Source organism: Loxodonta africana, chromosome 3, assembly GCF_030014295.1.
Source record: "Loxodonta africana isolate mLoxAfr1 chromosome 3, mLoxAfr1.hap2, whole genome shotgun sequence".
NCBI lineage: Eukaryota > Metazoa > Chordata > Mammalia > Proboscidea > Elephantidae > Loxodonta > Loxodonta africana.
The window spans coordinates 43,612,163-43,638,277 of NC_087344.1; the positions used below are offsets into that span (position 1 = coordinate 43,612,163).

The 26,115-nt window shown below is 49.3% G+C and overlaps 1 protein-coding gene across 1 annotated transcript; it reads right to left on the minus strand.

Annotated features, from left to right (window-relative positions):
- Window positions 1-880: 880 nt before the first annotated feature.
- On the minus strand, window positions 881-25,395 carry SLC2A7 (solute carrier family 2 member 7). The gene is made up of 12 exons (XM_003413183.2): window positions 25,372-25,395; window positions 24,281-24,379; window positions 21,852-22,012; window positions 19,247-19,371; window positions 16,806-16,958; window positions 14,061-14,186; window positions 13,419-13,606; window positions 10,691-10,801; window positions 8,955-9,056; window positions 5,389-5,464; window positions 2,246-2,373; window positions 881-1,102 (listed from the first exon to the last, which is right to left on the minus strand). Exons 1-12 carry the CDS (start codon window positions 25,393-25,395, stop codon window positions 881-883), a joined length of 1,515 nt encoding a protein of 504 aa, XP_003413231.1.
- Between the last annotated feature and the right edge of the window lie 720 nt (window positions 25,396-26,115).

Below are 26,115 nucleotides of genomic sequence, written 5' to 3' on the forward strand. Positions count from 1 at the left end.
GGGCTGTGACATAGACCAGTGTTGAAAGGTGATATGGGGCTCTCATCTCCAAGGAAGACACTAACTGACTCAATCCAGGGAGGATATTTGCTTGGGATTACTTTTCTGAAACTGGGGAAAGCCTTACCTCTCTTGTCCAACTGTCCCTGTGACCAACAGCATGGAGCTGTAAGTGCTGGCCAGGATCAGCTGTGCTACTTATGGCCACAGAGTAGAAAGGGGATGCCACCTCACCTGGGAGGGGCAGGGCTCAGGGCTGTGGTCTCAGCAGCATTGAGTTCCTTTGGTTCTCTGACGAACACATTGATTGGGATCCAAGTCTGCATATCAATTGCTGAACTTGAAACGTTTTATTTTTTAAAAATGTATTCATTCAGTATTCAAGTTTGGGTGCTACGGTAGAATCAGAGCTGCCCTAGAGGCACAGTGGTTAAGAGCTCAGCTGCTAACCAAACCGTTAGCAGTTCAAATCCACCAGCTGCTCCTTGGAAACCCTAGTGGACAGTTCTACTCTGTCCCATAGGGTTGCTATGAGTTGGAATCGACTCCATGGCAATGGGTTTGGTTTTGTTCGGTTTTGGTAGAATCAGAGACTTAAATCTTACCAATCAATCCTCACATATCTACCTGCCTGCCCCTAGGTCAATCCTCCCCATAGTTAGCATTGGGAAAAGAGCCACTTCTCAACTAACTCAGGGACTAAACTTTCCAGAGCCTTCCAGTTGCCAGTTGGAGCCCCAAAATGGCAGAGCTATCACCCTTCCTCTGGAGATAAAAAAAAAAAAGATAGGGAAAGGAAATGAGGAAGAGGCCCTGGTGGAGAGTCCTCTCTCAGAGAAGGCAGCCTTGAAGGTGAGCACACGGTGGGCACGTAGACTCTTTAAAAGGCAGTCTCTTTGGCAGGTGTAGAAGGCACGTGAGGCCCAACCTCTTTTATTTCCTCTTTCTTCTCTGGAATCTCCACCTTATTTCTCTTGGCAAAAATCTGGTTTATCTCCACAAATGTTTTGCCTTTGGTCTCAGGAATAACCACGTGGATGTAAACAGCAGTGAGGAGACAGATCCCGGCAAAAATGATGAAACTGTAGGCACCAATGGCCTCCTAGGGCAAGAAACAAAGAAAGCGGGGGTGGGGGTGGGGTGGGGGGGTGGGGGATGGGGAAGGCCAGGACAGGTGCAATGCTGGCCCAGGCTTGTGAACCACTAAGATGTTTCTTGGGGGCCAATTTTATTCTACTCTCGGAGGAGGAACACAGCTAGAAGATTGGGTCCTGCTCCCAAGTGTCAAAAAATGAACCCTAGCCTTTTGACAGGAGCCCTGGTGGTGCCAGGGGCATAATCCGTGGAAAATGGCACCTATGGCAAGCACTGAATTTGCACCGCTGTCCAATCACCTGACACCCATCTTTTAGATAGTTTTATCATAATATCTGCTCAAAAAGGAAAGTATTAGTTTTAACTTGCTGAATGATCTTTCACAGCTGGCAATGGAAACTGCAATGGTTAATAGAAACTGCTCTGCAGTGCTCCCCTCAAATGGCGCACAGGGCATGTACCATACCTGCCGTACCTTAGATACGCCTCTAGGTGGCGCAATGGCTAAATGCCACAATGGTTAAGTGCTCAGCTGCTAACTGAAAGGTCTGCGGTTCAATTCCACCAGGGGCTCTGGAGGAGAAAAGACCTAGAGATCTACTCCCGTAAAGAAAACAGCCCAGGAAAACCTATGGGGCAGTTCTACTTGTCATATAGGGTCGCTATGAGTCAGAATCGATTGAACAGCACACAACAACAGCAGCAGCAGCATCTGCCTTTTAACAATGGCGACATCATGTCCTCTGAGCCTTAAGATGTTGACAACATTGAGTTGGTGGGCACATCCTCAGAAGACAGGAAGGAGGTGACAGGCGGGTTTCTCGCTCTTGCTCTAACTTGCTTTCTGTTTTCTGTTGAACTCACAGACCAGAGTCTCTAAGCAATGAGCCCTACATAGTTGGAGTGTCTGAACTCCTTCCGTACATGGGAAACTGGCCTGTTTAAGGAGTTACCTGAAGTGGGTGTCACAGGTGTTTTAGGGAACTGTGGACACGTGAGTCTACTCTTGCTGAATTAGCACTCTTAGTAGAAAGGGGGCTACTGCTCCTTTCCCGGAGCCCCTTCTGCCTGGGGGTTGGGGCAGAGTGGGAGAGGAAGTGGGGAGGTGACTGCCCACCCACACTGCCCGTAGGGAGGTGTCCTCACTCACCTGGATGGAAGGGAACACAAAGCCAACAATGAAGTTGGTGGCCCAGTGCACAGCTCCATCCACCATGAATGCGGCCGGCCGGGACGACTGTAGAAAGATCTCGGTCCTCACCACAGATGGGACAGGACCTTGGGGCAGAGAGCACAAGATGGGTGGCTGGAGCAGGGCTCCCAGGAGCCTCCCTGGCTAGTGGTCTATGTCCTGCTCTGGCCTCCTTCCCAGGCATCTCAAGTATTGTCTATTCCAGATGGTCAGGAGAAGCAGCTGCTTTCTCCAAGCAGGACAGCAGCGTCCATGCATGCACTCCTCCCCTTCTTCAGTCCTCCTGGGCACACCAGGAGCTGAGCAGCACAGTGGTGGGCACAACCGCATCAGAGTTCACTAAGGCCAACACCATGATCTGTGTGGACAACCCTGCTGTGACCAGAAAGAGCCCCACCCATACCACAACAGGTGGCTGAAAAATCCACTCACTTGGTGAAGTTGGCCAGGGGAACCTTGGATTTAATTCCCCTTATTCAGTTTCTCCAAGGCCAAAGCTGCTCAAAACAGGTTTAGAGAAATGAAATGAAGGCTTCTCAGGAGTAGCGGGGAGCTGGGTCCATGGAATGAATGGGCCTTATTCTCACAGATGTCGGAGTCCCTGAGTGGTGCAAGGGGTTAATGTGCTCAGCTGCTAACCAAAAGGTTGGAAGTTCAAGTCCACCCAGGGGTACCTCAAAAGCAAGGTCTGGCAATCTACTTCTGAAAAATCAACCAATGAAAACCCTATGGAGCACAGCTCTACTCTGACACTCATGGGGTCACCACGAGTTGGAGTTGATTCGATGGCAACTGGTTTTCTTACAGGTGCCAAGCATTTTCTCAAGCCCCCTGCTCTCTGTGAGTGTCCCTCATCAAATTCTTAGGGAGGCAATTGAGAGACTGGCGCTCCTGAGCGCCTGTGCTAGGGACGTGCTGCCCTCCTCTGGCAGATCTGAGGAATGGCAGATGCCTGCTGGTTACACCTTCCCCTGGGTCTAAGTCAATGCTTTTTCCAACCATTTTGCCTTGTCTAAAATGTCTAAATATATTTCCCCCGAACTGCCACCCCTTCCAGTGAAATTTTAATACCACAGATATAATATATATCTGTTTATGTACTCTATGTATCTCTGTGGCTTTATATGCATAAAAAAAAAAAAAAGTAAGATCCCCACCTCCCCAAGAACCAATTTCCATTCCCTTGGGGTTTTTTTTGGGGGGGGGGTTGGTACTAGGAGCCCTGATGTTGCAGCGATTAAAGTGCTCAGTTGCAAACTAAAAGGTTGGCAGCTCAAACCCACCAGTCACTCCACAGGAGAAAGATGTGGCAGTCTGCTTCTGTAAAGATTACAGCCTTGGAAACCCTATGAGGGAGTTCTCCCTGTCCTAGAGCAGCTGTGAGTTGGAATCAAGTCAATGGCAATGGGTTTGGTTTTGGTTTGGGGGTGGTACAACCCCAGGTGGTGTAAACGGTTTGCACTGGATTACTAACCTAAAAGTTGGTGATTTGAACTCACCCAGTAACCCCAAGGAAGAAAGGCCTGGTGATCTGTTTCCATAAAGATCACAGCCAAGAAAATCGTATGCAGCGGTCCTACTCTATAACACATGGAGTTGCCATAAGTCAGAATCAACTAGAAGGCAACTGGTTTGGTTCTTTTTGGGGGTGGGGGGTAGGGTTAGAAGTGATATGCTCTGTTGCAAGTGAATGGTCTAATGGATGGAGACAAGGGGTTATTCAAAGCCCCCCGAGGAAGCCGCCCTTAGGACTCCTACGTGTGCTGAAGTGCAACACTGTGTCACTGGGGAGGGAGCCTCTTCATCAGAGCCCTTCCCAGGAGGGGGCGCTGGTGAGGGGGTTACCTGCACAGCCCCCTGGCCTGCCTCTCCCTGTACTGTGGGGGAACGGCCATGTGCTCTGATAGGATCTGGCTTAAGTGTCACTGTCAGCCATATCATCTCGTACCTGACGGCACAGGTGATTACCCACTTTTCCCAGGAGGAGCCTGGGGTCTGGAGGAGGACAGGGGCTTGATACAGGCTACTCCACAGGCAGGAAGGAGTAGAACAAGCTAGAACCCAGGTGTCTAAACACACACTAGCCCATTCCCCAGAGGCCCTTCTCCCCTTCCCCACTCACTCATTTAAAGTGCACCAGTAAGGCTTCCTGCTGAAAACCCCGTTTCTCCAAGATCCTTAAATATTATTGCATTGGTCTTGTTCATGGCTGCATCCAAAGCTGGAAACACCCGCAGACTAAGCAGTTCTCCATTGATGCGTGTTAAATGGGTCAGTGCCTTTATTCTGGTTTGTGAACAGCTCTTTCAAAACAAAGATTCTCCAGGGCATGTTGACATTAGAGTGCTAGCAGTCAAAGCTAGGAGTCCTGGTGGTGCAATAGTTAAGTGCTTAGCTGCTAACCAAAAGGTTGGCCATTCAAACACACCCAGTGAGCCCTCAGGAGAAAGACTTGGTGATCTGCTCCCGTTAAGATTAACCAAAAAACCAAAACCAAACCCATTGCCATCGAGTTGATTCAAACTCATAGCGACCCTATAGGACAGAGTAAACTGCCACATAGTGTTTCCAAGGAGGAACTGGTAGATTCGAACTCCTGACCGTTTGGTTAGTAGCCATAGCTTGCCATAGCTCTTAACCTGGAAAACCCTATGGGGCAGTTCTACTCTGTCACATGGGGTCACTATGAGTTGGGATCAACTCTGTGGCACCCAAGAACAACGGCAACAGCAACATGAGTCAAAGCTGGGAGAACAAGGTGGCCACAGAGGGGAGGGGAATCTGGAGTGTGGGGCTCCCGAGAGGTAGGCCCAGAGCTGTGTGTACAGGGAATAAGGGAACACGGGACTGTGGTGGACAACTTAGCTTGGGACCCTGGGCTTGGAGGCCGACACAGGCAAGTAGAGGACTTCCAGATGAACCCAGGCACCACCAATGGGGCCCAGATGGCTCGAGCTCCCTCTTTACAGAGGCTTTTCTCTTTGTTGGGCTCTGGTCTGAATCTAGGCACATCCAGAGCCACAGAAGAAGATCAGTAGGGCACCAGCCTGGCTCTCACATCCTTTAGGCTGGCAAGGCGAGGGAGGGATGCAAGTACTCACTGGGCCCGATGGAATGTCCCGCGATGAAGGCAAAGACACAGATGACACTGAGGTAAGACAGCTCAGGAACCGTGCTCTGTGGGGACAGGCAGGGCTGTCTGAGGCTGGGAAGGCCTGGTCTGGGACCTGAGAGTGTAGGTCAAGAGCCCTTCAAACACATGGGCCCACCTGTGGGTCCATCTTTCTGCTATGGGAGGAAGGAGCCACACCTGGATTTCCCAGGGCCTAAAACAAAATTTTTTTTTTTTACGTAACTAAATTTTATGTATATGGGCCTCAAGCGCTCTGTGGGTAAGAGAGGAGGATGAGAAGAACGATTGACATGTAGCCTTTGATTGTCAGTGAGTACTCTCATCAACCTTACCTCGTGGAAGAGTAAGATAACAGCAGGGGCTGCTGTCATTACTTGCAAGCTGGTGCCAGGTGCTATTCTCTCCCCCTTTACATCCACTCTCACGTATCTTCAATGCAGCCCTCTGAATATATTATTGTTTCCATCCTACGTGAATGTGCAGACATTTCCCAGAGAACCCTGAACACAGACCGAGGAGAGACTTCGCCTTTCAGGGACCATGGTGGCCTAATCACATGCTCAGCAGGTGACAGAGTTGGGATCTGGATACACTGTGCACTCTCTGGAGAGAACCCTTGTAGGAACCACAGGCCAGAAGAGCTGATAGACATCAACCCTCCAAAGGAGTGGCTGACAAAAAAAACAGAACAGTTTGGGCCAGGCATCTGAGTGAGCTGAGTGGGGAAGAGGGGACAAGTGTCAGACACGAGGGAAATGTGGCATGTCATCTGCCCATGGGCCCATGTCACATGGTCCAATCCTGGCCTGCCCCTTACTTGCTACGTGGCCTTAGGAGAGTTGATTTACCTCTCTGTGACTCAGGTTCTTCGTCCATAAGGAGAGGCTGAGAAAAATGGCACCTTCCTCACTGGGTTGTTTATGAGGATTACATGTGTTGATGCTGGTGAAGTACTTAGAACAGCTCCCGACACGCAGTCAGCGCCCTATGAGTGTTTCCTATCATGATTGCTAGTTCAATGGGAGAAGAAATGGAGTCACTGGAAGTTGGAGTGACCCAAGACCACCTTGTTGACATGTGTGGCAGACCCTTGGTTGAAGGGCTCTTTGTACCTGCTGAAAGTTATCTGGACTTCCTACTATATATGTTTAGAAAATTACAAATAAAACGTACGGGTTTATTGCTGGGGTTAGCTATTGTGTTTTAATCGTGTTAGTTGCCATCGAGCTGGTTTTCAACTCCTAGCGACACCATGTGACCGAGTAGACCTGCCCCACAGGGTTTGGTAGTCTGTAATCTCTACAGGAGATCTCCAGGTCTTTCAGGATCTTTGCAAACAGACATCTTCCAATTCCTGCCCAGTGGGCTCCTTCTCTGACATTCCAACCTGTGGGTACGTTGGAACCTCCAGCCTTTCAGTTAGCAGTCAAGCGCTTAACCGTTGTGCCACCAGGGACCTTGTTTTAATCTTACTCCGATATTATTACCAACTACTTAAGAGCGCCTATATCTTACTGTTTCTTTTTCCAGTTCATCCTGATCTAGCCTCCAAGGTGTTTTTAATAATAAACCCACTGCCATCGAGTCAATTCCGACTCATGGCGACCCTATAGAACAGAATAAAACTGCCCGTAGAGTTTCCACAGAGCACCTGGTGGATTCAAACTGCCCACATTTTGGCTAGCAGCCATAGCACTTAACCACTACACCACCCGGGTTTCCATTTTTTAATAATAGAGACTGACATATATTTGGACAAGTGGTAGAATTTCAAGATAAGAGCTCTGCCCTTTGTTATAACCTAGAGAATTATTTAACAACATATTTATCAATCGGACCAGGCTCCTTTGCAAGAAAATCACATTCTTCCCACACTTCCTCCATCCCAACCCTCTAAGTTGCCTGGGGATGTTGCTGTTTGTGCTTCCGTGGAGGTTATTTCTTTCTTTAACTGGTCACATACAGATACCTTGGGAATCGACTCAACAGTGCACAACACAAGTCTGGAGCCCTATGGCGCAGTGGCTAAATGCTTGGCTGCTAACAAAAAGGTTGCCCATTCAAAACCACCCAGCGGCTCCATGGGAAAAAGACCTGGTGATCTCCCGTAGCTATTTACAGTCTAGGAAACCCTGTGGGGCAGTTCTATTCTGTAATACACGGGGTCACTATGAGTCAGGATCAACTGGACGGCACACAACAACAACTCTAGTTAACCTGTGGTCCACCCCTAAGTCTGTTCTCATTTTCCTGTATTTCTTGAATGGAATGGTTTCTTCTTACTTAAATCCACGCTTATTCATTATAAGCAGGTGTTTGCTAGGGTAGCAGCACTTGAGCATTTACACTGAAAAATACATATTTTATTGTAAATTGTTTTCTTTGTGCTCCTTTATCGTATGTTGTTGGATGCCACAGAGGTGATTCCAATTCACAGTGACCCATGTAACAGAGTAGAACTGCTCCGTAGAGTTTTCTTGGCTGTAATCTTTTTTTTTTTAATTGTGCTTTAAGTTAAAGTTTATAGCTCAGTTTAGTTTCTCGAACAAAAATCTATACACACATTGTTAGGTGACCCTAGTTGCTCTCTCTATAATGTGACAACACACTCTTCCTTTGTACCCCAGATTTTCTGTATCCATTCAACCAGCTCCTGTCCCTTTCTGCCTTCTCATCTTGCCTCTGGACAGGAGCTGCCCATTTAGTCTCGTGTATCTACTTGAACTAGGAAGCACACTCTTCGAGAGTATGATTTTATGTCTTACAGTCCAGTCTAATCTTTGTGTGAAGAGTTGGCTTTGAGACTGGTTTTAGTTCTGGGTTAACAGAGAGTCTAGGGGCCATGTCTTCCGGGGTTTCTCCAGTCTCAGTCAGACAATTAAGTCTGGTCTTTTTACTAGAATTTGAGTTCTGCAACCCACTTTTCTCCTGCTCCGTTAGGGACTCTTTATTGTGTTCCCTGCCAGGGCGGTCATTGGTGGCAGCTGGGCACCATCTAGTTCTTCTGGTCTCAGGCTGATGGAATTTCTTGGTTTATGTGGCCCTTTTAGTCTCTTGGGCTAATATTTTCCTTGTGTCTTTGGTTCTTCATTCTCCTTTGCTTCAGGTGGGTTTGGACCAATAGATGCATCTTAGGTGGCCACTCAATAGCCTTTAAGACCCCAGACGACTTGGTTGTAATCTTTACAGGAGCAGATTACCAGGTCTTTTCTCCCACGGAGCTGCTGGGTGGGTTTGAACCGACAACCTTTTTGTTAGCAACGAAGCGCTCAACCATTGCACCACCAGGACCCCTTCCTTTTATTGTCAGGACATTGAATTCATTTACTTACTTAAGTTTGTGTGTGTAGGTAAGCGAAGGCACCCCTGAGTCTCATTTCAGGAGGCATGGTAAAGAGGGCATTGCACAATACTTGTATATAAAGGGGCAGGGAGTCAGCAGGTTGAAGACTACCCACGTGGTCTAGGGTGCTGATTCCTCCCACCTCCCTGCCAGGTCCCAGTGGCCTGAGGGGCAAAAAATATGGTCCTGACCTGGAAGAGCAGAGCCAGTGTCAGCACGAGGCAGGCAAAGCCGCAGATGCCATAGCCGACCAGCAGGAGGCACCGCCGCCCTAGCAGCTCCACGGTAAAGGCCTGGAGGGGAAGGTGGGGTGAGGAGTTGCTCTGGCCCGGGGGCTCTGGGGCCTGTAACCTGGGCCTCTGAGTCCCCCACCCTCATTCTACCACTCCTCTTTGCTAGCCCTGCTGCGGGGTTATTGACAGGAGGTTGATGGTCATGTGGTCAGGCTGCACCCACTGCCCGTCACTATCCAAGTCATCAGCAGACCCTGGATTTCACGCCCCATTCCCAGCTGCTCCAACGGACACACAGGCTGCCCAGAATCCAGCCTCAGGGTGGGAGTGTCCCCCACCCCCATTCCTCTTCCAGGGCTCTTCCCAGATAGGCATCTCCCACTTCCCTGCCCAGTGGGCCTCTTCTTTGATGTTCCAAGCTCGGGCTCTGCCCTTTCCTATTGGACTCCTTTCTTTACTTCTAATACTCTTTCTGTCTCTGCTCCAACCCTCTGCCACCCTCACCAACAGCGGGCACTCGTCAAGGGCTGACTCAGTGCCCGTGTGTACTATGTTACTTCCAATTCTCTAACAACCTTAAAGGAGGGGCTGGTCTTCACCACCACAAAGAGAGGGCCACTCAGACCAGTATTTTATGAAAAGGGTGGGAAAGGGTCTCAGATCAGTTTCTTCTCCAGCCTAATCCTCAGAAGCTGCCCCTCCAGGAGAGAGAGGCAGGCTCTCTTTCTGGCTTGAGTTTCTCCAAGTAGGAGAATGCAGCAGAAGGTTCTAGTCAAAGTTCTTTATCCTAAGGTAGGAGGGCTCAGATGACAGAGAATGGCCCTACCCCAGAGGGTAAAGGGGAGGGGAGCTAAGGGATCCAGCAGGAGGAAGGGTGGACAGACTCCAGGGAAGGGTTTGGAAATGGGCCAGGACCTGCTCCTCCTTCCCTCCCTCATTTCTCCCACCACTCTCTCCTGCCGCTTTTAACTCTCCCATCCCTGTCTCTCTAACATTCTAAATCCTCTGGAAGTTGACTGGGGCTTAAACTAAACCAGAAGGAAAAAAAAAAAATCAAACCCATTGCCTTCAAGTCAATTCCAACTCATCGTGACTGTATAGGACACAGTAGTACTGCCCCATAAGGTTTCCAAGAAGCAGCTGGTAGATTCAAACTGCCAACCTTTTGGTTAGCAGCCATAGCTCTTTACCAGTGTGCCATCAGGGCTCCACGGAAACTGTAATTAAGTAATACATTTCTAGAAGAAGTTTAACATCACAGGTAACCCAGGAACTAGGAATAATAAGATAACTTGGGACAGGCCTAAAGAAAGGCCCATCATGATCACATGGCTCTAATGAACGCACCTTTGTTGATTCACGTTTTTCATGGAGTGTAACTTGTTCAAATTCCCACATATGAAACTCTGAAGTAACAGTATCACACCAATGAGAACAGCACCAATATCAGAATACCAGTACTGCAATCACCGTAACCATTTCACAAAAGAAGAAACTTGGACGTGAAGGTATTTGAGTGACCTGCTCGAGTTCACATAGCTAGGAAGTCCACCTCCAGCCAGGAGCGCATGTTTCTCGGGCCACTCCAGGGCCGGTGCTGCCACCATCTCTAAGATGACTCTGTGTGGCTCCTCTGTGCCCACAGGAACACTTCTAGAGACTCTCAGATGGGAATGGCACCTCCAGTCACTCACCGAGATGACGGTCATCACTATGTTGACCACACCAGCCCCCACTGTGACATACTGGGAGTACTCAGCCTCCACGCCTGCCGAGGTATAGATCATGTCTGCATAGTAGTTGATCTAAAACAAAAGCACAGGTGCCATGAGGAGAGGCCCAGAGGCCCAGAGGCCCAGGTAGTGGCTTAACTCTTCCTAACACTTTCCTTTGGCACCAACTGCTTTACTCACTCAACTGCCTATGTTTCCTGGAAGTGATCCCCCATTTTTCTCAGATCTGTGCCCTTCACACCATCAATAGATTCAGTTACAGCAAAAGCAACCATGTTCACACAAAGCAATGCCACCATCGGTTATGGCTGTGTGAGCAGGGGGTGGGTTCCTGGCACAGGCTGGACCAGTGACCCATCTTCCGGGAACCCAGCTCCATTTCAGTCTAGCTGGTTTCTTGTATAGAGGGAAAGGACCAAGGTGTGTTCTCTTGGGGACCGGGAAGCCAAGAACAATATTCTGGACAACAGAAGAAGGAAGCAGGCACATGGGGAGAGATGGAGTTGGGAGACAGAAAGAGAACTTCCTGGGCTTCATCATGTCATTCCACCCCTGCTTCTAGGCTATTCTGAAGGCCCCACTGCATTCCTGGGCTTCTGTTGTCTGAGGGATCTGGTTTTGTAAACTAAACCTTGTTTCACTTAAGCTCTTTCTAGGGCTGCCTGTTACTTGCAAACAAAATGTTCTGTGCAATAAAATGTGACCATCTATCACAGCCCTCTATTTGGAACTCTGGCTTCTCCACTGAGTCCCCAACTCATTTCTGCTCTTGTTCTTCCTGGATGCAGGGCCGAACCTTGCACACAGAAAGAATGCGAAGGGGGCAGTGGTAGTTCATTCAGTGGTAGAATTTTTGCCTTCCATGCAGGAGACTCAGGTTCGATTCCCAGCCAATGCACCTCATATGCAGCCACCACCCATCTGTAAGTTGCTACAATGCTAAACAGGTTTCAGCAGGGCTTCCAGACTAAGATGGACAAGGAAGAAAGGCCTGGTAATCTATTTCTGAAATATTGGTCAATGAAAACTCTATGGATCACGGCAGTCCAATCTGCAACTTATCACGGGAATGGTGCAGAATTGGGCAGCATCTTGTTGTATTGTGCACAGGGCCGCCATAAATTGGGTGCTGACCCAACAGCAGCTAACAACAGCCATATCAATACTATCCATGATGTTGTTGTCAGATGTCATCGAGTCGATTTCAACTCATAGCAACCCCATGTGACAAAGTAGAACTGCCCCATAGGGTTTTCTAGGCTGTCCGTGGCATCAGGATTGGAGGAAGGCTCATAACAACCTTTGATATGCAGATGATACAACCTTGCTTATTGAAAGGGAAGAGCACTTGAAACACTGATGAAGATCAAAGACCACAGCCTCAATATGGTTTACACCTCAGCATAAAGAAAACAAATATCCTCACAACTGGACCAATAAGCAACATCATGATACATGGAGAAAAGACTGAAGATGTCAAGGATTTCATTTTACTAGGATCCACAATCAACGCCCATGGAAGCAGCAGTCAAGAAATCAAGGAGAAGCCAACTCTTCAGACAAACATTAGACTGGATTATAAGACATAAAACTATACTGGTGAGGAGTGTGCTTCTTAGCTCATGTAGACACATGAGACTGTGGGCAGCTCCTGTCTGCAGGCGAGATGAGAAGGCAGAGGGGGACAGGAGCTGGTTGAATGGACACAGGAAATACAGGGTGGAGTGGAGGAGCGTGCTGTCACATTGTAGGGAGAGTAATGAGCGTCACATGACAATGTGTGTATTAGTGTTTGTATGAGAAACTGACTTGAATTGTAAACTTTCACTTAAAGCACTCACACGCAAAAAAAAATCAAATGACATATTGCATTGGGCAAATCTTCTACAAAAGACCTCTTTAAAGTGTTTAAAAGCAAAGATGTCACTTTGAGGACTAAGGTGAGCCTGACCTAAGCTATGGTATTCTCAATCACCTCATATGCATGTGAAAGCTGGACAATTAATAAGGAAGACGGAAGAAGTACTGATGCATTTGAATTATGGTGTTGGCGAAGAATATTGACTATACCACGGACTTCCAGAAGTACGAACGGATCTGTCTTGTAATAAGTACAACCAGAGCACTCCTTGGAAGCGAGGATGGCGAGGCTTTGTCTCACATACTTTTGACATGTTATCAGAAAGGACTAGTCCCTGGAGAAGCACATCATGCATGGTAAATTAGAGGGTTGGTGAAAAAGAAGAAGACTCTCAACAAGATAGATTGACACAGTGGCTGCAACAATGGGCTCAAACATAACGACTGTGAGGATGGTGCAGGACCAGGCAGTCTCGTTCTTTTGTACACATGGTTGCTATGAGTCAGAGCCAACTCGCCAGCACTTAACAACAACAACAACACTTTACAGGAGCGATTTCTCCTGCAGAGCCACTGGGTGGATTCAAACCACTGACCTTTCAGTTAGCAGCTGAGCACTTAACGGTTACACCACCAGGGCTCTTTAAATACTATCCATAATTGTTCACCAAATGTTTCTTGAGTTTAATTAATGCTAAACTGCCTTCTAGTGGATCCTTGCAAGAGCAACCATGCGCACAGCAAGCAGCCTGCCCAGGACTAACTCCTCCTTCTCGCCAACACCGGCTTGCTGCTCTGGGCTCAGCGGCTGCCCCCTGGCCCCACGTACCGCGTTGACCCCAGAAAACTGCTGCCCGGCCATCAGCACAATGACGGAGATGAGCTGCCACCGCAGAGGCCGGAACGTGAAGAGGTTGAGCACAGACAGGCGGCCCTCAGCCTTCTCGGCCTGGTCCTCCACACGCATTTCCTCTATCTCGTCCTCCACGTCAGCCCAGCCTCGCAGTGCCCTCAGAGCTGTGGGAGAGCAGAGCACGTCCCCCACCGCAGCCCCGTCTCCTCCACCGCAGCTTTTTCGGAGGTTAAGGATAAACGGGGATGGCTCCCCCTCGCCTCTGCCTGCCTCCCCACCCTGGCCACAGGCTGGCCATCTTCCCAGTGCTAAGTGCTCACCTGACCCTAACTAAACCCAACGTTCTGACCATGTCCCCACCTGCACTGCATCCCACCCTGATCACCCTCTCAACATGCCGACTAACTCTGATCCAACTCTAACTCTTACCCAAGCTCCAGCTGTGGACCCCAGCCCTGGAGCCCCCCTCCTCCCTCCATGGGTCTGCGTCTCCTGCACACACCCCCAGCCTGCTCTCCCCTCCAAGCAGGACTGGAGAGGGACAGGTTGGCAGGCATGGGGAGGAGGGGAAGGGAAGTCACAAGAGGGCTCTGACAGAGCAGCCTGCCTTGCAAATACCTCGTCGCGCTGTTTCCTCATCTCTTTTCTGGATCAGGGTGTAGCGGGGGCTCTCAGGAAAGAAGGGCAGGGTCAGGAGTTGAAGCAGCGCAGGGATCCCTGTGATGGCCAAGAGCACAGGCCAGCCTGGAAGGAACCAACGCCATGAACTGGAGACCCCAGGCCAGCCAGGGGACCCCTGGGGCTCCCAGCACCCCTCACTGACTTTCTGCCAGAACTCTCTCATCTTAGAAGGTCACTCGCCTGTGATGTCTCAGCCCTCGGGCGAGAACCAAGGACAGAAGGGACATAGTCCTTGCCAGCACATGGCTGCCTGGGGCCCACCCACGAAGGGGTTCCACATTGAAGACGGAAAAAATAATTGAAAAAAGTATATGGGCTGTTAATTCATTTTGCAACAAGAGCATTGCTTTTTTTGGGAACAGTGTATGGTTTACAAGTTTGAGCCCTGGAGAAAGTGAAGCCACGTCTTGTTCCAATGTTATGGTTGGAAGAGGGGTGGTCCCAGCGCTGACTGTGTGAGCTCCTTCTGGAAGGTTTGGATCGAGAAGGTAGTACTGAGATTTGACCAAGAGCACAGATTTGCACCTACCACCAACCACCGCAATAGCTGGGGTGTGAACTGGACAGGTGATTTAGCCTCTCTAAGCCTCACTCTTCTCACCCGTAAAATAAAGACGATGATAATAATAGTAAATACCACAGGAGTGGAGGGGACTGAAAGAGACCACACTCACTAAGCACACAATACCAGTTGCTGTTGAGTTGACTGTGACTCATGGCAACTCCATGTGTGTCAGAGTAGAATTGCACTCCATCGGGTTTTCAAATGATATATGTATGTGTGTGTGTGTATATATATATATAAACCAAAACCACAGCCACTGCCATTGAGTTGATTTTGACTCATAGCTACCCTATAGGACAGAGTAGAACTGCCCCATATGGTTTCCAAGGAGCACCTGGCGGTTTCAAACTGCCAGCCTTTTGGTTAGCAGCCATAGGTCTTAACCACTATGCAACCATATGTATGTACATACACACACACACATACACACACGCCAAAAAATCTGACCCTGTTGCCATCGAGTTGATTCTGACTCATAGCAACCCTATAGGACAGAGTAGAACTGCCTGGTAGAGTTACCAAGTCTGTAAATCTTTATGGAAGCAGACTACCACATCTTTCTCCCATAGAGCAGCTGGTGGGTTTGAACTGCCAACGTTTCAGTTAGCAGCCAAGCACGTAACCACTGTACCACCAGAGCTCCTATATATATGTGCGTATGTATGTTGTTAGGCGCCGTTGAGTCAGTTCCTACTCCTGGCAACCCCGTGTGTGCAGAGTAGAACTCCTCCATAGGGCTTTCAAGGCTGTGACCTTTCAGAAGCAGATCACCAGGCCTGTCTTCCAAGGAGCCCCCTGGGTGAGTTTGAACCACCAATCTGTCTACTTAACTGTGTGTGCCACCCAGGGTCTTCATTGAGTCTTCAATGGCTGATTTTTCACAAGTAGATTGGCAGTGCTTTCTTCCCAGGAGCCTCTGGGTGAATTTGCACTTCCAACCTTTTGGTTAGTAGCTGAGTGCTTAACCATGTGCACCACTCAGGCACTCTGAAGCATGTACTACTTGGTGGCTATTAGCAGTAATAGGCCAGCCTGGCTTTCATTCATATCCCTGGGGTTGAAGCCTCTCTCCCTGAATTGGAGTATTTAATAGTCAACCACACTGGGGTAGTTTGGGAATCATTACCCCCACTGATCTTCCATTGGGCACCCACTGGGTTCCTAGGCTCTGAGTCCCCTCAAGGAACTGAGGGGACTGCAAAGACATTGATGGGCCTATTAAGGAGATTTGTGAATTTAGGTAATTTGAAAGTGTTTATTAAAAAAAGAAAGAAAGCAACCACTATGCTCACGCAGGCCTTAGAACTGGCCTGCATTCTTGCCCACATCCCTATTTCACACTCTTTCACACTTTCTCCTCTCTCCTCCTGCCTCCACCTCATCCTCTGCACCCTCACTCTCAGGTGATGACCTTGCCTCTGTCTACAAGTGCCACCCACATGACAGTAACGGTGGCTGTGTTACCTGCTTGCTCCTGCATAGCTCTCCCTCACTATTGAGTCCCTCCTAGGACTTAAGCGCTCAGTTAGGTGGGTGATTAGAACCTACCAAGTGGCTCTATGGGAGAAAGACCTGGTGATCTACTTCCACAAAGATTACAGCCTAGAAAACCTTATGAGGACGTTCTACTCTGTCACATGGGGTCGCTATGAGTTGGAATCAACTCGACCCCATGCAATAACAACAACAACAACAACAGGACATCTAAGTGTGCTGCTATTTCTTTCAGTCGGAAAGAAAAATCCCTCCTCTCTCAACTTCACTGTCCCTCCAGCTACCACCCCACTTCTCTCCTTCACTTTATAGCCAAGCTCTTTAGAGTTGTCTACACTGCCTGTCTCCTATTCCCTTCCCATGGGCTTCTGAACCCTCTCCAAGCACGCTTTGCCTCATCACCCCACCAAAACTGTACTCGTCATGGCCACTGGTGTCACCAAGGTCCATGTGCCCGTTCCCAAGGTCAACTCTCAGTCCTCATCTGGCCTGACCCATCCACAGCACCAGGTGCAGCTGGATGAGGGACTGACCCAGTACACCTGTGGTTCTGGTGTATTCCCCAGCCCTGCCCACCCTCCCCCTACCCCCACCCCAGCCTCTGTGTGCTGCTGGTTGGTTACCTGCGGGATTTCCCAGGATGGCCTGCAGGCTGAAGATCTGAGCTAGGAGGATTCCAAATATGACAAAGACCTCGGTCATTGTCCCCAGGGTGCCCCTCAGGTTCTTGGGAGCCAGCTCTCCCAGGTACATGGGAAGGGCACTGTAGGATATGCCTAGTTTGGGCAAAACAAAATCAGAAGAGGAAAGAACAACTCCCACCTCCTGAGACCCATAGCCAGAGATTTAATTCAATTCTATTTCATAATCCCTGAACTTCTCCGTGGGGTCAGCCCTCACTGGCAGTGTTATGGATTGAATTGTGCTCCCCCTCCAAAAAATATGTGTTGAAATCCTAACCCTTGTACCTAAGATATGGATATGACTGTGCTTGAAAATGAGGCCATACCAGTATAGGGTGGGTCCTAAACCTAATCACTTCCGAGTTATAAAGAAAGTAAAATAGACACAGAGACACAGGGGGAAGACAGATGCCAAAGAACACAAAATCTGGCCAGCAGATGCCAGAAACAAGGAGAGAGGCTCACAGAAAGAATTGACATGGCTGAGACCCTGATTTGAACTTTTAGCCTCCAGAACTACGAGAAAATAAATTTCTGTTCTTTAAAGCCAGTCACGTGTAGTATTTCTATTACAGCAACACTAGGAGACAGGCAGGCAGGAGCCTACCCAGCAGCCCTGCCTCCCCTCAGGTCCAATCTTATCTGCTTAGCTTGAGCTCATGAAGAAACCCATTCAGAATGCTCAGACCACCACGGGGACATCCAGGGCATGACGAGAATTTCCACACCTTCCTTGTCACAGAAGACCAAAAAACCAAACCTGTTGCCATCGAGTCGATTTTGACTCATAACCCTATAGGACAAAGTAGAATTGCCCAATAGAGTTTCCAAGGAGTGCCTGGCAGATTCCAACTGCCGACCCTTTGCTTAGCAGCCGTAGCATGTAGCCACTACGCCACCAGAGTTTTCCCTCGTCACAGAGTGGGGGCTGTTTGTACAAGGGGAAGATCTCAGACCACTGTGTGCCTCTGAGGGGTGGGACTTAATGGCATCTGTTTTGCCTGGGTCTATTCTAAACCATATATTGCTTGCATAACTTTTTTTTTTTTTAAAAAAGATGAATCTACTATAGTTAAGAAACTTCACTTGCTGGCAGATGTGAGTGAAGTCCCCAAATTCTGTATTCCTTTTGCTTGAAGACTCTAAACCTCAGTTAAAATGTACATCCTTCTCAGCAGATACCTCGTAAAGCCTTATCAGTTGTTTACACCTCAAGGTAAACGTGTTTTGTTTGGGTTTTTTTTTGGCATAAAATAACAAAGCCCCCGAAACCAAACCTGTTGCCGTCGAGTCGATTCCGACTCATGGCGACGCTGTGTATTACAGAGTAGGACTGCTCCATAGGGTTTTCCTGGCTGTAATCTTTATGGAAGCAGATTTCCAGGCCTTTCTTCCTCAGCACTGCTGGGCAAGTTCGAACTGCCAACCTTTAGGTTAACGTTCAAGTGCAAACCATTTGTAGCCTCTAAAAAAAAAAGAAAAACTACACCTGTTGCCGTCAAGTCGATTTCAACTCATAGCGACCCTATAGGAAAGAGTAGAATTGCCCCATAGAGTTTCCAAGAAGCACCTGGTGGGTTTGAACTGCCAACCTTTTAGTTAGCAGCCATAGCTCTTAACCACTATGCCACCAGGGTTTCTGACCCTTTAGGAACCTTTAAAATAACAAGAAGTTGCTATTTCTTCTAGCTCCTGGGTATCAAAAATGGTTTGCCCCTCAGCTGGTAATCAAAAGGTTGGCTATTCAAACCCACCCAGCAGCACCATGTAACAGAAGAAAAGGCCTGGCAATCTGCTTCCATAAAGACTACAGCCAAGAAGACCCTATGGAGCATGGGGCTGCCATGAGTTGGGATCAACTCGACAGCACAAACCAACACTACTCTCCTGATTCTGAACTTTGCTGGGCAGCTCCAACCCTGAGGTTGCCCATGGGCTCACTCATGCGCTGTAATCAGCCAGAGGGTTGGCCAGAAGGGAAGGTCCAAGATAGTTCCCTCTCCCATCCGCAGGGCTGGGTGTCGCTGATTTTCTCAGTTCTCCACGTCCCCTCTCATCCTCTAGTAAGCTAGACCAGCTTCCTCACATGGCTTTCTTACAGCAAGCTTCCAAGAGCTAAAAGCGTGTTTTTAAAGATCCCTCCCTGATAAGAAGTTTTGTTAAGTAAAAGGAAGGGCATGCAGTTCACAGGGCTTGAGGATGGAGACAGGAGGCTGCTCCGAAAGCAGAAAGAGCCAGACTGAGCTGCGAGAGCCAAAAGGAGACCGCTTTCCATCAGTCCTGGTTTTAGCCTCGGCCAGTGGGCTTGGGGGTGTCTGTCTGGATCCCCCCACCAATGCGAACCTGAGCACAGGCTGAGTGTCGGCTGTCACCCCAGGTACCTGCACAGATGCCCAGTATCACTCGAGAAAAGATGATCAGCTCAAAAGACTTGGCCACTTTGCTGACTCCCATGAGAATGGCGGGCACGATGGCAAAGAAGTTGTTGATCAGGAGGGTCCCCTTTCTGCAACAACAGCAGAGGGCAGGAGGGCTGAGGTGGCAGCAGTCCCCTGACACCAACTCATGTTCTCCAAATCAGTCATTCAGAGGTGCCAGGAATGTGCCTGAGAATGGGATGATGGATGGGAAGACTAAGAAAGCAAGGACGAACGGGTGGAAGTTCCAGGAAGGAAGATTTGAGATGAAGGAAAAGTATTCTAACAATCAGGAAGGGGGAAAAAAAAGTAGAGAGCTCCCTGTCACTGGTGGTATTCAAGCAGAGGCTAGGCTAGAAGACCACTGCCAGGAACGTTGAACAGGGGATTCCTGCATCAGGTGGGGAGTTGGACTAGATGGTCTCTAAGGTCCCTTCCAAGGTGAAAATGAAGGTGAGGGTGTGAATGTCCGAAAAAAGCACTACGCTGGATACACAGTGCCTGCCCCGTCGATGATTCGCCCCCTTTCTCCTCCTCACTGCATGCCCCCTCTGCTGCCTTGCATCAGTGGCTGCTTTGCCCCTTCCCCCTCGCCTTGGTTTGGGTTTTGCCAAAAGAGATCAGAAGTGGGTCGAAGAAGGGAAGGGAGCCCCCTTGCGGTGGGTTGTGGTAGCTGGCTGGTCTCCTCACAATTGTTTCCAGCAGCTGGTAACTGCTTCTCCCTCCGCCCCTCCGGGCTGAAGGTGTACAGCTGTCAGCAGCCCCCAGTTCACTGCACCATCCTTTGGGATTTCCCCACACTGCCCAGACCTGCGAGTGCCACCTGGGACCTGACTGATACAGGTACACTGAGTCAGCCAAGCCACGAGGTGGGGCTCTGGTATCAGGAGCCAGTTCGTTGAGGGCTCTAAACAGAAACCCAGAAACCGATCCAGCTGAGTGGGCTACACGAGGGCTCCCCAGACAATCAGCAGAGACCCAGCCTAGCTTCCTTGGGTTCCTTTTCTCTCTCCCTGGGGCAGCAGAGCTCACATCAGCCCTGCAGCCCACCCCCCAGCCTTCCTGACCCCCAGGAACCCAGTTAGCCTCAGGGAAGCTTGGGCTTTCCTACCCACAAGGACAAGGCTGGCTTCATTGTGCCCCGTGGCTTTAGCCATCTCGTCTGCACAATGAGGAGGTAATAAGACCAATCTCTGAGATTCCTCAGTAGCAGAAGCTCTGTAACTGTGGGGTTCAAGCAGGGAAGTGGAAGCCAAGCCTAGGCTTCTAGAACATTCTGACACTCCAAACAACCTTACTGAGAGCACACAGTCCAAATTACTAAAAAGCCTGAATTATAAAATAACTACAATGTACTGAAAGTTTTCTTCATTCAAGTACACATAGGACGGCAAATTAACTGTTAATTATTTAGAAGAAGAGGTCCTGTGGGCCGTGTTTCACAAATAATTTGATTTCGGTTGTCAACAGTTTTTTTTGTGTATGAAAATGGAATGTGCTGAGGTTCTTTAAAAGTTCTTTTTCTTTTGAGGGCGTTCCACTCCCTCCTACAAATTGCCTGACTTGGCACATCCAAGTCCAGGTGTAATTGTGAATTCTGAATGAGGAGGACGTGAGTGAAGGAAGTCCCCTGAGCCAAGCTCTGTTACTGGGCTCACGCTTTTCCTTTGCGGGAACCTTGGCCTGTGCACCTGTCCTTATCTATGGAGGCACGTCTTTGGAGCACCTGGGCTTAAGCATGAAGATCAGTGGACCCATGGAAACCAAGCAAAGTACAAAGGACTATTTTTTATTTCCAAATAAGGTGTGGAACAGTGGCACATGGAGTGACTCAGGCTGAACCACAATCCTCAGGACAGCAGAACTCTGATAATGTCACCTAGGGAGAGGCTGCCTGCCGCTGTTACAATCTGGAGCCCCAAGCACCCGACCCCAGTCAACAAGCATTTATTGAACACCTGCTAGAAGTGCTTACAAGGCACTATGGTAAGCACCATCAAGAACTTTGATCTCAAGGGCAATATCACCTGTATGAGGTAAATGATGGGTGCGAATGCTATTCCCATGCAACTGACTTATTATTAGCAGCTGTCAAGTCTCCCAACTCATGGTGACCCTGTGCACAATAAGGCCAGACCATTGTGATCTACAGGATTTTCACTGGCTGATTTTCAGAAGTAGATCACTAGGCCTTCTTCCTAGTCTGTTTTAGTCTGGAAGCTCTGCTGAAACCTGTTCAGCATCACAGCAAAACCCAAGCCTCCACTGATGGAGGGGTGGTGGCTGCACTTAAGGTACATTGGCCAGGAATTGAAACCAGGTCTCCCACGTGGAAGGTGAGAATTCTACCACTGAACCACCTCTGCCCTCCTCTGCGACTGATCAGGGAAAGAGATCCCAGAGGAATTCAGGGATTTGCTTTCAGGTCATGAGGTCATGGCAAAGTGGGGACCAGACTTTAGACCTCTAATCTTCAGGGTTGCACCACCTCCCATCACATGCCAGTCACCAGGAGGTGTGGTTTACTAACTTGAAATTTAAAGGAGCAGCAGGCCTCCTGCTTGCTTACCTGCCACACTTAACAACCAGCAGGCCAACGACCAGCGATCCCAGCAAGCCGCCCAGAGGAAACATGGACACAGTGGAAGACCACAGGATCAGCAGGACATTCTCATCCATGAAGGCCCCATGCCGCTCAAAGTAGGTTTCGTTATAAAATGACTTCAAGAGCTGGAAAACATCACCCCATCCCCAGCAAACAGTACTGTGCAGCTCACGAGAAACGATGGTCTACGTGTTCTCATAGTACAGGGGGACATTTCTGTCAGCACCCTCCAGGACTCAGTGAACCTGCTGCTTCTCGGCCGTTACCTAGGTTGAAAAATCTATGGTATGATGGTCAAGGTGAGGAGCCAGACTGCACAAAATCTTTTTCTGTTAAATAAGTCACTTTTCGAAGCCATACCTCACCAAGAGGAAACCTAAGAAATATTCTTACTAATTGTATAACTTTGGGCAAGTTTCATAGCCTCTGTAAGTCTTAGTTTCCTCATTGGTTAGAGAGATGGCTTATATCCCTAGAGAATCTGTGGGCACTAAATGTAATACCGTGATGGCACATGGCTTGACTTGAGAAAAGATGTTCCACCAATGGTAAGAATTACATGTGTGTGAATATACGTCATGAGCAATTAACCGTAGCACCTCCTGTTATGGACTGAATTGTCTCCTCCAAAACCATGTGTCAACTTGGCTAGGCCATGATTCCCAGTATTGTGTGGTTATCCACCATTTTGTGATCTGATGTGATTATCCTGTGTGTTGTAAATCCTAACCTCTATGATGTTAATGAGGCAGGATTAGAGGCAGTTATGTTAATGAGGCAGGACTCAATCTACAGGATTAGGTTGGGTCTTGAGTGATCTCTTTTGAGATACAAAAGAGAGAAGTGGGCAGAGAGGATAAGGACCTCATGCCACCAAGAAAGACATGCTGGGAATAGAGTACTTCCTTTGGACCTGGGGTCTCCTGTGCTGAGAAGCTCCTAGGCCAGAGGAAGATTGACGACAAGGATCTTCCCTCAGAACTGACAGAAACAAAGCTCTCCCCTGGAGCTGACACCCTGAATTTGGACTTCTACCCTCCTAGACTATGAAAGAATAAATTCCTCCTTGTTAAAGCCATTCACTTATGGCATTTCTGTTATAGCAGCACTAGATAAGACACCTCCTATAGCAGTCGGCTGCAACAGACGTAGCTCTAAACTAATGACATTGATTTAAAAAAAAAAAAACCAGAAGAATTAGCATATGCAAATAAATGGTAATTGTTGCTGCTCCCCCCTGAAACACTGGGTCCTGTCCCCTCTGGCCATTTCAAGGACTTCTTGCCTGCAATTGTCCCCTCTCCATCCTGCATCACTGGTCCTTCTCTCTCCACCCCAACCCACAAACATGGCTCCTACCTATAAAAACTTAACCTGACCACCTCAACTTCCTCCAGTTTATTGTTGTTGTTAGTTGGTGTTGAGTCAACTCTGACTCAGGGAGACCTTATGTATAACAGTACGAAACGTTGCTGGGTCCTGCACTAACTTTGTGATAGTTGATTTGTTTTAGTCCATTTTTTTGACTATTGTGTCAAACCATCTTATTGAGTGTTTCCCTCGTTTTTTGCTGACCCTCTATTTTACCAACCGTGATGCCCTTTTCTGGTGACCAATCTTTCCTGATGACGTGTCCAAAGTAAGCAAGTAGAAGTCTTGCCACCCTTTCTTCTAAACAGCATTGTGGTGTATTTCTTTTAATACTGATTTGTTCGTTCAGATCAGTTCCCTCCAGCTAACCTCCCTTTGTTTGCTTCTCTTTAAAGCAAAATTCCAAAAATGACCTGTACTCCCTGTCTCTACTTCATTTGGCCCATTCTCTCGTGAACCCACTCCAATCACGCTTTTGTCTCCAACTCTCACCTCAGCTGCTTTTGTCAAGGTCACCCGTACAAGATCAAAGCCAGCGGTCAGTCTCAGTCCTCATCTTGACTCTCCCTACTTGACTCACAGCCTTTACTAGGCCTTGGGAACACTCTGCCCCCGGCTGTCCACCACCTGTCAGGGGCCCCTTCTCTGTTTCCTTTGTTTTCCTTCTCCCCAATCTGAATCCGCAGGGCTTAGTGCTTGACCCCTTCTCTTTGTCCTCTATAAGTGGTCTTCCCAGGAAGAGGGCAGCAGGACTGAGGGCCAGTGTGACTGGGCAGGGAATCCAGGTCCCCCTAGTATCCCATTGTGCCTAGAGAGGATGACACTTGTTGGGGGCACATGTCCAATCACCCCCTGGTCTCCAGAATCAGGAATCCAAGAGGGGCATGAGGATGCTGCAGGGAGTGAGGGTGGGAAACGGAAGCCTCTGGGGGGAGGATGGCGGCCTCCGTGGAGTAAGATGGCAGTTGTCTCCCTGTCTTGTAGACCCAATTCAACTGCCCACCAACCCACCTTGTACCCACCCTGTGTGGCGTGTTGACCACGGCGATGTTGTAGCCATACTGGAAGGCAGAGCCGAAGGCCGCACTCAGTGTTGCCAGCACCAGCGTGGGCTGGAGTCGCTGTGGGAATCGAGGGCCATGTTCAGGTACTCTGCAGGTCTGGCCCTGGCCAGGCTAGGGCCCAGGATCCCCAGCTGTGACTGGGCCTCAATTTTCCTTCAGCTCAGACCATATGTGGGGTGAAGGGGAGCCATACCCAAGGAAGGTAGAGAAGGTAGCTTGGCAGAGAAGGTGGCCCAAGACTGGGGAGGCTCAGGACTCTGAGGTGTCTGAGAAGGGGGTGGATAGCATTATTTCCTGTGTCTCTGGCCATGCATTTATTCTTTTCTTGAAGATATATTTGAGCACCTACTATGCCTGGCCTTGCACTAGGGGATGCCACAGGGAAGAGGCCTAGCAAAGCACTGCTCTTGTGGAGCTTACATTCTAGTGAGGGGGAAAAAAAAAAAGGCAAACGAATACAATAATTCCAAATAGTGACATTGCCATGGGGACAATAAAACAGGATAATAGAACAGAAACCAGAGGGAGGCCATTTTCAGCAGGGTGAACAGGGAAGGCCTCTCTGAGGAAGTACCCTTTGAGCTGAGACCTAAATGACCAGAAGGAAGCAGCTGTGTGTGGGGTCTGGGGAAAGAATGTTCCAGAGAGAACAACAGACAGAGGCCCTGATGTGAGAGGACACACATAGCTTGTCTTTCCCCCAGAACAAGGCTACTGGAAAAGCTTTCGCTGAGCTTGCTGTAGCACACTTTGCTAGCTACCACAACACCCAGAGGCTAAGGAGGGAGCAGCGGAATTGGGGTAGGTTCCGTGGGCCACCTGTGAGTTGGTGCCTCCCAGAGCTCTACCCAATCAGTTGGTTCAGAGCTGTGGGCCCTGGACCAACCTACATACTCCTCTGCTTGCCTATTACAACTGCATACCCCTACTCCCACCTCACTCCCATGCCCACCCATACTCCCACTCATACCCTCACCCCTCCATACCTAACTCCCACCACACCTCCAGCCACAACCCAACCCCCACCAACACCCTCACCCCCACCGCACCTTCACCCTCACCCTCACCCCCATCACACCCTCACTCTCACCCCCACCTCCACCAACACCCTCACCCCACCACACCCTCACCACACCCTCACCCTCACCCCCACCACACCGTTACTCTCACCCCTACCACCACCACCGACACCCTCACCCCCACCACACCCTCACTTCCACCCTCACTCTCACCCTCATCACACCCTTACTCTCACTCCCACACCCACCCCCAACACCCTCACTCCCACCAACACCCTCACCCCCACTGTCACCATGAGGAGTTCAGCAACTGCCTGCCTGCCTACAGCCCTAAGTCAGACACACCCAGTTACAAGACAGACAGAAGGGCAGGATTTGGGCATTTTCAGAGGTGAACTCTCCTGCCATAGGGTAAGGGAACAATGTGGAGGTGGGGTGGGGAGAGCTCCTCTTCTCCAGTGTCCTCCCATCTCCCAGCCCTTCACCAGAGCAGGACTCCACACTCCCACCCTGAAGTGTGGGAATGGACTTTTCCCTCCCGCTGCTCCCCACCTCCCCCCCACCAGGCTGGCACCCCCAGGAGGCCAGGGCCAGGAGGCCACCTTCAAGTCAGCACCGTCCCTTCTTGCTAGAAGCCCTCCAGAAGCCCTCTCCTTTCTCCATCAAGCTTCCCGGTGTGGTAGGACAGGGACTATGGTGGTGACTGTTTGCCGACACTCACCCCCTCCCTGTGCGAGGCTAGCTGGAGAGGCAGCATATCTTTGTTCTTCATCT